General features: G+C 36.0%; 1 protein-coding gene across 4 annotated transcripts in view; it reads left to right on the top strand.

The window, feature by feature from the left end:
- Nucleotides 1–13,416, top strand: part of MCF2L (MCF.2 cell line derived transforming sequence like) — a 285,276-nt gene that overhangs the window by 201,133 nt on the left and 70,727 nt on the right. For all 4 annotated transcript variants that reach the window (XM_044670522.1, XM_044670521.1, XM_044670520.1 and 1 more), the window contains exon 4: nt 7,212–7,302. In XM_044670522.1, the coding sequence (XP_044526457.1) occupies nt 7,212–7,302 (91 nt within the window). The remainder of the gene's footprint in view (nt 1–7,211; nt 7,303–13,416) is intronic.

Here is a 13,416-nt window from a genome sequence, read left to right as displayed (position 1 = left end):
TGACAAATGACCCCATTTTAGAAAGTGGAGGGACAAGGATCGTGGAGGGAAAAAAAAAATTTGTATTTTCAGTAGCCTTGATTTGTTGAAATAGTCCACAAGTATTAGAAATGAGGACTGAATCATTTAAGCAAATTTATTTGGCAAGACATACAGATAAAGCCGGGGACCAAATTGCCATATGTGAGTGAAGAAAAGGAATCTAAAAATCATAGTTATTCATAGCTAATATGGAAATATGTTTTGTATGAATTCATGTCAATTAGCTATCATATTACATGCCTGTTCAATGAGTGGAAGAAGGGCGAGATTTTCATTTTAAATTTGCAATTAAAATTTTTTTAAGGATATTATAAATGATTTTTAGGAACTAAAAAAATCAAAATCATAGCTATCCATTAAGTATGGCTATTCTGAGTAAGAAGATACACGGATATAAAATTAAGCACATGATGCTTTGGGCATACAGAAAGTACCACTGATAAAACTTAATAAAATCTGTTTAAAATTTAAGGTTACTCTAGGACTACCTAACTTAAGAAGTTGCAGAGAAGGGGGAAAAAAGAGTGGCTTAAAGTAATTAAAAAAGTGATTTTGCTTAATTCTTTGTGTGAGCCATGTACTTTTGAGAGGGCAGAAAATAATTGTTTAGAAGTATCTATTGTACCAAAATAAAATATATCAATATATTTTTTAAGTGATTTAATTTTGGGATGAGGGCAGCTTGGTGACTCAGTGGATTGAGAGCCAGACTTAGAGACAGGATATCTTGGGTTCAAATCTGACCTCAGATACTTTTTAGCTGTGTGACCCTGAGCAAGTCACTAAACCCCCACTGCCTAACCCTTACTGCTCTTCCACCTAGGAACAAATACACATTACTTATTCTGAGATGGTAGGTAGGAGTTTTTTTAAGTAATTCAATTTTTTTTAAATTTGGAGGATAGAAATTAAGAGAAAAAGTTAAAGAACTTGTAATAGCATAACCTGCATAGGAAAATTGATGACTGATTCCTAAAACCTAGAGAGGATAGCTGGTAAAGAGCAGGCTTTGGAATCAGAAAAATGTCAATTCATGTTCGAATATCTGTTTGACCCTGAGCAAAGTAAGTAAAACTCTCAGTAATTTAAGCAATTCTGTGGAACTATGTAGCAGAGAATGTGTCAGCCTGAATCGGCAAAAAGCCAGGAATTTTTTATATCTATGAAATGACAGATCAAAGCCTTGTTCCTGTGTCTAACATAACTAACCAAGAAATTAGAACAACATATTAACTTAAGTTACATGTCAGTGCAAAAAAAGGGATTTCCTAATAAAATTATTAAGCAATGAAAGTAATCATTAAAGGAGCTTAGGAGTAGAGGTCTTTAAAGAAGGTAGATTCTTCTTTCATTAATTTAACAATAATAATGATAATAGCTAAGATTTATATAGCACTTATTATATGCCAGAAACTGTGCTAAGTGCTTTATCCTTATTATCTTATTTAATCCGTACGACATCCCTGGGAAGTAGGGGCTATTATTATCACCATCTTGTGGATCAGGATACTGGAGAAAACAGTTTAAGTGATTTTCTGGTCTTCCTGACTCAGGCCCCAAAACTCTGTCTGCTGTATCACTAGTTATACAAACAAAATACAATAGGGAAGGAAAGGGAAAAAGGAAGAGGAAGGCAATACACATCAATAGAGTGCCTACTACAAATATTATCTCGTTTGATCCTCACAACAATCCTAGGAGATAGATTTTATTATTGTCCCCATTTACAGATGGCTTGCCCGGGATCAAATGTCTGAGGCTGGGGATTTGAATTCAGGTCTATCTGATCTCAGGCTCCATACTCTTATCTACTGCATGGTCTAGATTTGTCAGAGTACTAGAAAGATGATTGGAAGGTGGCTGCTACAATACTTGGAATAGTGTCTCCAAAACTCAATATGGTCCCTTTGGCATTATGAAAGCCTAATAAATGTCTGAATTGTATTCAGTATCTGAATTGAACTCAGTAAGCATTGTTGATTAGAAAAATGAACAAGGAGGTTAATGCCCAAAGAACTCCTTCAGTCTAGTCTCCCATGAATCAATAGGCTGTATATAGAATAACTCCTCCACAGTATACTACTAGAGACACAGCTGGGCATAGGCAAAGATGAGTTATTCTGTACCAGGACATTTAAATCTAGTAACAATGTAGTTATTGCTATCAGTAGGCTAAAATATTACTTAGGTGCTTTACATCAAACTTGAATAAAAACAGCATATGCCCTGGAATGTTTCCTACTATAAGAAATAGATCAGGGGTAATAAAAATTCAAGATTAAGTCAATGAGAAAAGGGTGGAAATTTAGTGAATAAAGAACTTAAAGGGTCCTCTAGAGTTATCTTTCTTTAACTGATATTTTGTCCAATAGTGAATAGACAAAAATTAATAGCATTATTTCAGATAATAACATTTATATAACACTCTAGGATAGCTAGCATTTATATAACACTCTAAAGTCAATACAAAGCTTCACGTATATTAGCTAATAATATCTAACATTTATATAGCACTTACTATGTGCTAGGTACTGTGCTAAGAGCTTTCTAAATATTGTCACCTTTGATCCTCGTAACAATCCTGAGAGGTAGATGATATTATTATTCCCATTTTACAGAGGAGGAAAACAAGTCTTGAGAGTGAATAAGTGACTTGCCCAGGTCACAAAGCTAGAAATTTTCTGAAGCAGGATTTGAGCTCAGACCTTCTTGTTTCCAAAATCAGTCCTCTATCCACTGTGCCAACTATTTGCCTTTATTGAGGAGGATCCCAAAAGCTTTAATGCAGCTTTAAATTGTTAAATAGCTCAACTGTGGCACTGGAGTCAGGAAGATTTGAGTGCAAATCAAGGCTCAGCTGTGTGACCACTTCAGACGAGTCACTTAATAACCCTGTTTGCCTCGGTTTCCTTATCTGTAAAATGAGCTGGAGAAGGAAACAACAATCCATTCCATATATTTGCCCAGAAAACCATAAGTGAAGTCATGAAAAGTTGGACTTTACTGAAAGAACTCAACAACAACAACAACAACAACAACAACAACGCTATTAAAACTTACTTAGCTTTAAACTATTAAAGCACTAAGACTTTTGGGACTTCTATTATTATAAATGGGGGAAGGATATTTTAACAGAAAAAATGTAATTATATCCTGTACTAAATGCTCAAAGACATAAGTAATCATATTTGAGAACAACCTAGATAAGCAGTTGGTATAATGATACTTGAACACATCACTGTTCTTTTGGTGGCAACTGCACAAATGACGTGGGCACAGTAACTAAGAGGAAATTAACAGCCTTTTTTAAAAAGTCATATCTTCTCTCTTAGAATCAATACTGTGTATTGGTTCTAAGGCAGAAGAACAGTAAGGACTAGGTCATACAGCTAGGAAGGGTCTGAGGTCAAATTTGAACCCACCACCTCCCATCTCTAGGCCTGGCTCTCAATTCACTGAGCCATCTAACTGCCCCATTACCAGACTTTTTTAAGACTGACCGTATATCCCTCAACCCTAAAGGGCCAATAAAATATCATAGATCATCAACAAGTCCTTATTTAACACCTACTTACAAGCACTGAATGGATGCTGAATGAAAATGAGGAAGTAGCCATAGGTATGACACATCCCAATGAAAACCTCGAACCCATTCCCAAAATATTCTCTGACACACATTTACCATATACATACATATATAATAAGATGGCAGCTTTCTGGTGATGCATTTTCTGCTTTAGTTAGTCTGATAGATGTATAGAATGACACAATCTTAGAAGCTCAAAGAGGGACCTTAGAGTCCAACCTTCTCGTTTTACAAATAAAGCAACTCAGGTCCAGAAAGACTAGATGAATTGCCTGCATCGAGTCACACAGATGGGAAGTCCAAAAGTGAAGATTTGGATGAACTCCTCAAACTCCACCTCTAGGGTTCTTTCCATTGGATCATGCCGCTCCATTCTTGTCTCATACTCTAAGCCTTTTCCAGCTTGTGTTCTTCCACTGGTGTGACCGATCCTTGAGAGCCTAGAGTTGTCTCCTTGCCATGATGAGGCACTGGGGAAGGATTTTTTTTTCCAAGAGGAGGAGGTGAATTTTGAGTGACTATAGGCTACAGAGCCAGTATGCCAGAGAAGATAGAAAGTTGGCCTCTGAGTCAGGAGAATATGAGTTTTGGTTCTGACTCTAAATCTACTGAGTCACTAAAATTTTCAGCAAATCAGGCAACTCTGTAAGACTTTAAGTTTCAGGACATTTGCCTTTCTGTACTGGCAGAAGATGTTTCCTCATTAGGAACTCCCCATGATAATTCAATCAAAGGCTCCATGGTAGGTGATTGAGAGGAGAATGTTGTTATTGCATAAATTGTCAGAAGAACAATCTATACAATAGCAATATTGTAAAAAACAATTTTGAAAGGTAGCAGCTGTAATCAACACCATTGCTTCAATTTCTTCTTTAAAATGAGCTGGAGAAGGAAATAACAAACTACTCTATATCTGTGCCCAAAAAACTACAATGGAAGTCACAAAGAGTTGGTCATGACTGAAAGGGCCCAACAATGACAAAAGCAAAGCTATTAAAAAGATACCATCCGGGCAGCTGGGTAGCTCAGTGGATTGAGAGCCAGGCCTAGAGATGGAAGGTCCTAGGTTCAAATCCGGCCTCAGACACTTCCCAGCTGTGTGACCCTGGGCAAGTCACTTGACCCCCATTGCCCACCCTTACCAATCTTTCACCTATGAACCAATAGACAGAAGTTAAGGGTAAAAAAAAAAAGAGGCAAATAGAAAAAGATACCATGATTCCAAGGGACTAGAATGAAGAAGCATACTATCTACCTCCTGTCAGAAGCAATGGATGAGACATATATTTTCTGCTCACAGACCATGTGGGAATTTGTTTTGCTAGACTATCCATATTTGTTATAAAAGTTCTGTTGTGGTATTTGTGATGGTTTCCCCAAAGTCGGGGTGGGAGAGTGGGAAGGAGAGAAAATAAATGCTTGCTAATTTTTTTAATTTAACGTATTTTTATGGGGGGAGGGTTGTGTGCTATATTAGAACTTAATGAGGAAAAAAAATAATAGTTCGTAGAATGAATCCTAGAATAAATTGCTTGTTTAGGAATTCCTGCTTCTATTTCTTGACTGACTAAGATGAGAAAGTATATTTAAGCTTAGACTTTTCTTTTATTTAAAACCCTGGCCTTCCACCTTGGAATCAATACTAATTGTTGGTTCCAAGGCAGAAGAGTGGTGAGGGCTAGGCAATGGATGTTAAGTGACTTACCCAGAGATACACAGCTAGGAAGTATTTGAGGCCAGATTTGAACTCAAGACCTCCCATCTCTAGGCCTGGTTCTCTATCCACTGAGCCATCTAGCTGCACTGTTTGAACTTTTCTTAATGAAAAATCATAATTTTTTTCTAGTTCCATACATATTGTGGCACAAAGACACTAACACTGCCAAACACTGATTTTTTTTGAGAAAAGCTGATTGACAAAGCAAGAGAATGATCATTTTGCTATTTAAAAAGAAAAGGATATGGAACAGCTAGTGCCTCTGTGGACTGGAGAAGCAAGCCTAGTAACAGGAGGTTCTGGATTCAAATTTGGTCTCCTTGGCAATCCATTTAACCCCCCTTGCCTTACCCTTACCATTTTTCTGCCTTGAAACCAATACACAGTATTGAGTCTAACATGGAAGGTAAGATTTGTTTAAGAAAGAAAAAGAGAGAGAGAGGAGGGTGGGAAGGAAGGAAGGAAGGGAGGGAGGGAGGAGAAGAAAGAAAAAGAAGGAAAGAAAGAAAGAAAGAAAAAAGATAGAAAGTTTGTTTTTTAACTCAAGATGCTAATCTAATAATTGACCATAAATTAAATCTGTTGTTATAGTCATCCATAGAAATATGAAATAATATATAACAGAATTATTCTATTTTGGCAGAGCATGTGTGTTTAAGTTTACAGTTTAATAGCTACTGTAGCAAGATGATGGGGTTTTGTTTGTTTGTTTGTTTTTTGCATTAAACAAGAGGTATTTTGCCACTGCTTAGCAGTATTGCTACAAACATTTGGGAACCATCATCAAGTTATAGATAGATGGGTGTGGTGAGCCAATGACATATGTATGTTTTTTGAATTATCATCGTCAAGTTTTTAGAACTGCAAGAGACCATAGAAATCCTCTATATCTATGTGCCTCGATTAGTGTTTGTTCAATGTACACTCTGACACAAATGGCCTCATTTCCCCCATAATTTTCTTTCTTACTTAAATTCAGCAATGGCTCTCACTTAAAATTACACCTCCAGCTTTAGAAATTAGCAATTCAAGGCAGTTCATTCTGAGCTTGCCTGTCACATTCCCTTCTGATTGGGATTGGCTGCCAGTCAGCTGCTGGCATTACACAATTGGCTTGGAAGTGGAATCACCCAACAGAAGCCGACCTTTTCATTTGTACTCAGCGACTGTAGCTCGTGCAGTTAAGCTGAGCCGAGGAGCAGAGGGCATCGTTACACAAGAATCGAAGTGTGTGATCTCTCTCACAGATGTGGCTGTTTCGAAGATGCATATTCTGTATCTTCTTTTGGACAAATGCTCGTGAGCCTTCCAAAGCCTTGGGGATTTTTTCCCAAAGTGATCGTAACAATCCCAGTGAGAGCAAATTGCTAACATGGAAGAACAAGAAAACCTCAGAGTCTAGGACTAATGTGGTATTGGGATCTTAAAACTTGTTTTGAAAGGGTTAAGCAACCAATGCACAGAGAAAGAGGTTGACATGGTTTGTTTTTTTTTCCCCCTCGTGGAGCACCAGTGTATTTGGCTTCATGAAACATGGGTTTTACCAAGGTTCTTAAAATGTGAAGTGGTTGATACCAAGCTAAAAAAGGAAATGGATATTTGAGCTGTACAAAAAAATCTGTTTGTCTGTGGATAAGGACTGCTCCTGAACTGACTCAATGAAGCTGCATGGGAACCCTCTGGAAATGCTGCAGTCTTTTCATGGGCATATTTTTCATGGAGTTATACGTTGCAATGCAGAATGGTAAAAGATTTATTATATAAGGGGTGCATTTTACTTTGAGGCTTTCTTAGAGATATCTTGGGAAAGGGTTGTCTTCCTGCCTAACTACGATAATAATTATGTGTCCTGTCTTCTTGTTTTAGTTTACAAGACACTGGAATTGGGTTTATCCTTGTCATAGACCGCAGACAAGACAAATGGACCTCCGTGAAAGCCTCTGTCCTTCGAATAGCAGTAAGTTCTAAAAAGATTCAAAAAGTCCTGCAGGCTGTTGTTAGCTTATGTTAAAAGTGCTGTTGGGATTGGGTTGTTTGTTTTTGTTTTGTTTTGTTTTTTTGCAGGGCATTCTCTTTTTTTTTTTTTGACATTTCTTCTGCAGTAGTCTATTCTCTTACTTTGGCTCAGCAGATAAGGGCACAGAGCCATCTGCCCAGACAGGAACTTGCAACTTAGACTCTGCAGTACTGCTGAGATGGATAAGAAGATGTATATGAGCTCTGGGTACTACTTAAAAAGGCAATTATCCAGTGTATGGATGCTGAAGGGAGCAATTTTTTCCAACTACTTAGGGATCCATTTTAATTCTTGTTTCCCCAGCCCTGTAAGTTCATCAGTTTGTGTAAACTTAAGTAAAAAAAATGAAATAAAAAGCTGAATAGTGTTTTCCCCATCATGAATATCCCATTTGTTAATGTGTAATATTATGTATTAATAATATGTAAATCATATTCAATTGCTACTCATTCCATTACTTTATCTTAATGATAAAGTTTTTTATATTAGTTTTTTCCCTTTCTTTCCCCTCTATTAGACACTCCCTAAATTGCCAGGATAAGAATTGCCTACCCAAATTTCAGAAAACTCAAGGGTCTTCCATTCAGATTAAAAGGTTTCAAGAATTAACATCACAGGGGGCACCTGAGTGGCTCAGTGGATTGAGAGCCAAGCCCAGAGATGGGAAGTCCTGAGTTCAAATCTAGCCTTAGACACTTCCTACCTGTGTGATCCTGGGCAAGTCACTTAACCCCCATCTCCTAGCTCTTACCGCTCTTCTGCCTTGGAACACAGTGATTCCAAGGCAGAAGGTAAGAGTTAAAAAAAAAAGGAAAATAAAAGAATTAACACCATATTTTTTCTGGATTCAACCTTATCAGTCCACCTGCCATGATGACAAAAGATACTACATCAATGCAGATCTATAACTTGTCATTAACTTTAGGTCCTAAAGAGTTACCTGAGGGCACTGGGAGCCTTACACTAGTATGGGTTAGAGGTAGAACTTAAACCTAAGTCTTCCTGCCTCCAAAGGTGACTTTCTTTCCCCTGGATGGCTTTAGGGACCCATATAATTGGGTGGGGGGAAAGAGATTTTGAATTCACCAGGGCAATAAGGTAAATTGAGGAAGATGAACAAATGCCTTTTTAAAAATAATTCTTTTCTTGATGTTGGTAGATTTTTGTTATATCTTGAGCAGAGAAACAATTATCCATCTGGCTAGAATTGGCTGAATATAATGTCAGTGTGGGATACTGTCATGTTTTTTATTCCTTAACCGACTTATTTTAAGCACAACCTTTTGGCTAAAAATTTTTTAAGACAGAATCTTTCTAAGGGTTTTTTTTCCCCTAATTGACAGAACATATTCTGAGCTGGTCTCTTTTTGCCTCTTTTGTGTATGAGGTTTTTTATTGGAGGTTTTTTTGAGCTCTTAAGAGTGCTCTAATCCTAGGCATGGTGACCTTTAAGAAAACATCAACATTGTAGACATACTTCCCTTATGGCACTTGACATTTTCTCTCTTATGCTGTAGTTTATCTGTGTATATGTCTTATCTGTCTTCCTAGAAAGTAAACTCTTTTGTGAAGTGCCTAACCCAGTACCTTATGTACATGGCAGGTGCTCAATAAAGGAATGAATTTAGTTGTTTACAGATGATTCCTAAGTTAACTCAGAGAGAAGAGAATATATACTTCATTTGCAGAGGCAGAAAGAGATGTCCCATCCTACCTTGGTAACTAACTCCTTCCCATGTTTAGTGACACTGACAGCTATAGAGCTAGACTTCTTGAAACTTTATTCACTGATGCTGCCTAGCATGAGTCCTTGTACCTAGTGAGCATTCACTTAATATTTGTTTGATTTAATGAATGAATGATATCTTCACTGAACATGAGGAACAGCAGGTCGGCTAGTCAAGTGTCTTTTCATGTAGTAATAGATTAATACAGATGAATGAAATCAACAGAAAATACAAAATCTTTCATTTTAGTAGATATTTAGTAGATATCTCCCCTTCAATTAAGCTTGTCATCAGAGTTAGAAAAGACAAATTTCAATGATTTGAAATTTTGCCTTTTTTCCCTTTACCTATTGAAGGAGTGGCCTTTTACATCATAGCAGATAGAATGATCAGGATAGATCCTAAATAAGAATAATGATGGCTATCATTTACATAGCACCTTTAAGTTTTGCAAAGCACATTAAATATTTTATCTCATTTGAATAAAGACGGTATTCCATCATAGACTTAAATTCCATCATAGACTTAAAAGTTATCCTTAAAACTTATTCACACCAGGCTAAATAATCAAAATTCCCATAACTTTTCAGTGTCAGTCTTATTTTCCATTGTCTCCTTTTAAAGGTGGGGTGCCTCTTCCTGGTGGCAGTTGATTTGAGGTTATAGTCTAATGCAGTAATGGCAAACCTTTTAGTCTAATGCAGTAATGGCCCTGTCCCCTGCAGACTGAGGGATAGGTGATGTGAAAAAATGTTGTCAGGAGCAATGGAGAGAGGGAAGGGAGCAACTCTATCCAAGTCCCTCTGCCTTTTTAGTAACAAATTCAGGGAGTAGAGGGGGACAGGGGGAGGGTGTCCACAGAGAGCACTCTGCATACCACATTTGGCACCTGTGCCATAGGTTCACTATCACTGGTCTAATGACACTCCTACATGTTCAGCTTCTCTTTATGTACTTTTTTGGGCTTCCTTCAACAGACTACCAACATTGAGTCCTCTATCTTTCTGATATGGTTAGATGGAGCCGCCTTCTTCTTTAACTAGAATTTTCTGTGGTTGTCTTTCTTCCCTACCTCATCCCCTAGAGCTTCTTCACCAAACTCTTGGGGATTATCATTCCAATTGACAGTATTTTCCTATTCTGAGGCTGCTTCCCATATTAGGAAGTAAACTTGATTATAAAATCCTATGAAAGGGAATTCAACATATTAGATAGTTTTGAGAGAAGGAAGCCAAGTTCCTTGCAATCAATTTATATTTCTTTTTTAATTCTAAAGAATTTTAAAAATAAATATTTAAAATATTTTATACTAATATATTACATATGATATAATAAAATATATCACATATAATATAAAATTAGATGTCCTATTAAATATATGTTTTTAAATTTATTTTAAATATTCTAACTAAATTAATGTAAAATAATTTAAAATTAAACATTTAAAATTCTTTAGAATACATTTTACATAAATTATACATATATGTATATATGTGTGTCTGTGTATATATATGTGCATGTGTGTGTATGTGTGTATATATATATATATATACACATGTATACACATTACCTCTATCCTCATCAAACATTAGATTAAAGCACCCAGACAATATTTAAATTTAGTTGGTTTTACTCAAAACCAACTCTTCATGGCCCCATTTGGGGTTTTCTTGGCAAAGATCCTGGAATGGTTTGCCATTTCCTTCACTAGCTCATTTTACAGATGATGAAGCTGACACAGAGTTAAATTACTTGTCCCTGGTCACATGGCTAGGAAGTGTCTGAGGGCAGATTTGAACTCAGGAAGATGAGACTTCTTGACTAAATTCACTTTGTTGCCTAGTTTCTTGGTATTAGACCATATGATAAATAAGAGAGGCAGCTAGTTGAAACAGCAAATACAGAATGAAACTTGCATTCAGGAAGACCCAAGTTTGATAGAACACTTAATCACTGTATGACCCTGGGCAAGTCACTTACCCTCTAGTTGCCTCAGTTTCCATATCTATAAAATAGAAATATATTGTTATATGTTATTACATATCTATCTTCTTAAGTTGTTGTGAGGAACAAATGAGATATTGTAGAGTTTTACATACCCTAAAGTATTATTTAAATGCTAGCTGTTATTATCTCCCCCTGCTCCCCTTTCTATCTCTGTTGAAGTCTCCTCATTAAGCCTACTCCATGAAGCTTTCCACAAACCCCTCTACATCCTATTCCTAAGTGAAACTGATCTCTCCCTCCTCAAATTTCTCCCATCACTTTACCTAAATAGGCATCTCTTTTGAATTGATATTATTCTCCTTCGCATCCTAATTGTTTATCTACATATATCCCCTTTTAAGTTCTGAAGAAAAGGAGAAAGTGTAAGGTATCCCCAGTTATCCCCAGGACCTTGTCATAATACCATGTGAAATGTTAATTGAATAAATTAATATTATAGGGTAAAAGGCAAAAATCTAAAGCTGTTTTACAGTTTCTTAAGTGTAATCTAACCTACCTTTGGCAGTTCAGATCAGTTACCAGCTCTTTTATTTCCACATTCCTACTTTCTTTTATTTCTGAGCATCCCAGAATGTGAGACATATTACATCACTCTTCAACAATATGTGTTTTCATTAGAATGGGTATCCTCACTACCTAGTCCAGCAGGAGTTCTTAACATGTTTTTATTATGATCCCCTTTCACACTCAAATTTATATATATACATATATATAAATATATATATATCTTATAATATATTTAATTAAAATATATATATATGACTGTAAAGGAAACATTATATTGAAATACAGTTATAAAACTACTTTTAAAAAATAAGTTCATTTGGCCTCAGGTTAAGATTCTCTTGATTAGAGTTTAAATTCCTTAAGAATAATGATGATGGTTATAATGAACATTTATATAGCATTTACTATGTACCAGACACTGTAGTATAAACACTTTATAATTATTATGTAACTCGATCCTCACAACAACTCTGGGAGGTAGATATTATCATCCCTATTTTACAGTTGAGGAAATTGAGACAAACAGAGGTTAAATGACTTGCCCAAGAACACACAGAAATATCTGAGGCTGAACTTGAACTTCCTAACTCCAGTCACACACCTCTTTCTCTCTAAGCCACTTAATTGCTTGTACTGTATTTGCTTTATAGTTGTATACCTAGAGCTAATACTTGCTATATGTATTTGCCATATAGTTAAGCTTGAATAATTTTTCATTTATCCATTCACTTAATATGGATTACCAAATGTAGATTTCTATTTAATTTACTATGAATAAAGGATAGGAAAAACAAAATATTTATTATTAAATGATTACTATGTGCTTGGCAGAGTATTAAGTGCTACAAGTATGAATACAAAATGTGAGACAGTCCATGCCTTCAAGAAGCTTACATTCTAATTGGGGGAAGACAACACATATAGAAGAAAGATGGCCAAGGATGGATGTTTTAGTCTAGGAACTGATGCGAATAATGAAAGAAACCACAGAGCAATGACTTGAATAACTTAACTTTTGAGGGCATGTTATATATTTTTATTTTTTATAATATAATTTTATTTATTTTGTTAAATATTACCCCATTACATGTGAATTTTTTAACATTCTTTTTTAAAAATTTGAGTTTCAAATTATCTCCCTCTTTTGTACCCTTCTACCTCCCCATGAGAAGGCAAGCAATATTATCAGTTTTATATGTGGTCATGAAAAACATATTCCATATTAACCATATTGCAAAAGAAAACATGGTAAAAAACCAACAAGGAATATAAAGGGGGGGGAAGTATGCTTCAGTCTGCACTTAGAGTTCATCACCTGGAGTTGATGCATTTTTTCATCCTTGGTCCTTTGGAATTGTCCTAGATCCATTGTCTTGATCAGATTAGCTAAGTCTTTCACAGTTGACCATCTTACAGTATTGCTGTTACTGAATAAAAGGTTCTTCTGATTCTCCTCATTTCACCCTGCATCAGTTTATAGAAGTCTTCTCAGGTTTTTATGAAACCATGCTACTTGTGAATGATTCATCTTTTCCAGGAATAGTATAGTTAATAGAGTAATGAAAAGTTTGGTTACTGTTCCAAGAACAAGAGTTAGAAAGGAGGCAGCAAAGGATGGAGTCCAAGCAGAAAGAGCAAGATGGGATAAAGATGGTCAGAGAATAACTTTGGTGAGACAGGGAGAACTATCGCTAATTAAGAATCCAGGTTGCAGAGTGGGAGGCTTGAGGTGAATTTGGGGATAGGGAAGAATGGAATGAAGGTGACCAGGGAGCAACTTTTAATAAACTTGTAGAAAGTTGCTACATATCAA

This window comes from Gracilinanus agilis, chromosome 3 (genome assembly GCF_016433145.1).
Source record: "Gracilinanus agilis isolate LMUSP501 chromosome 3, AgileGrace, whole genome shotgun sequence".
NCBI lineage: Eukaryota > Metazoa > Chordata > Mammalia > Didelphimorphia > Didelphidae > Gracilinanus > Gracilinanus agilis.
Note: the sequence above shows the minus strand (reverse complement) of the source record. Positions and strands in the feature narration are given on the sequence as shown.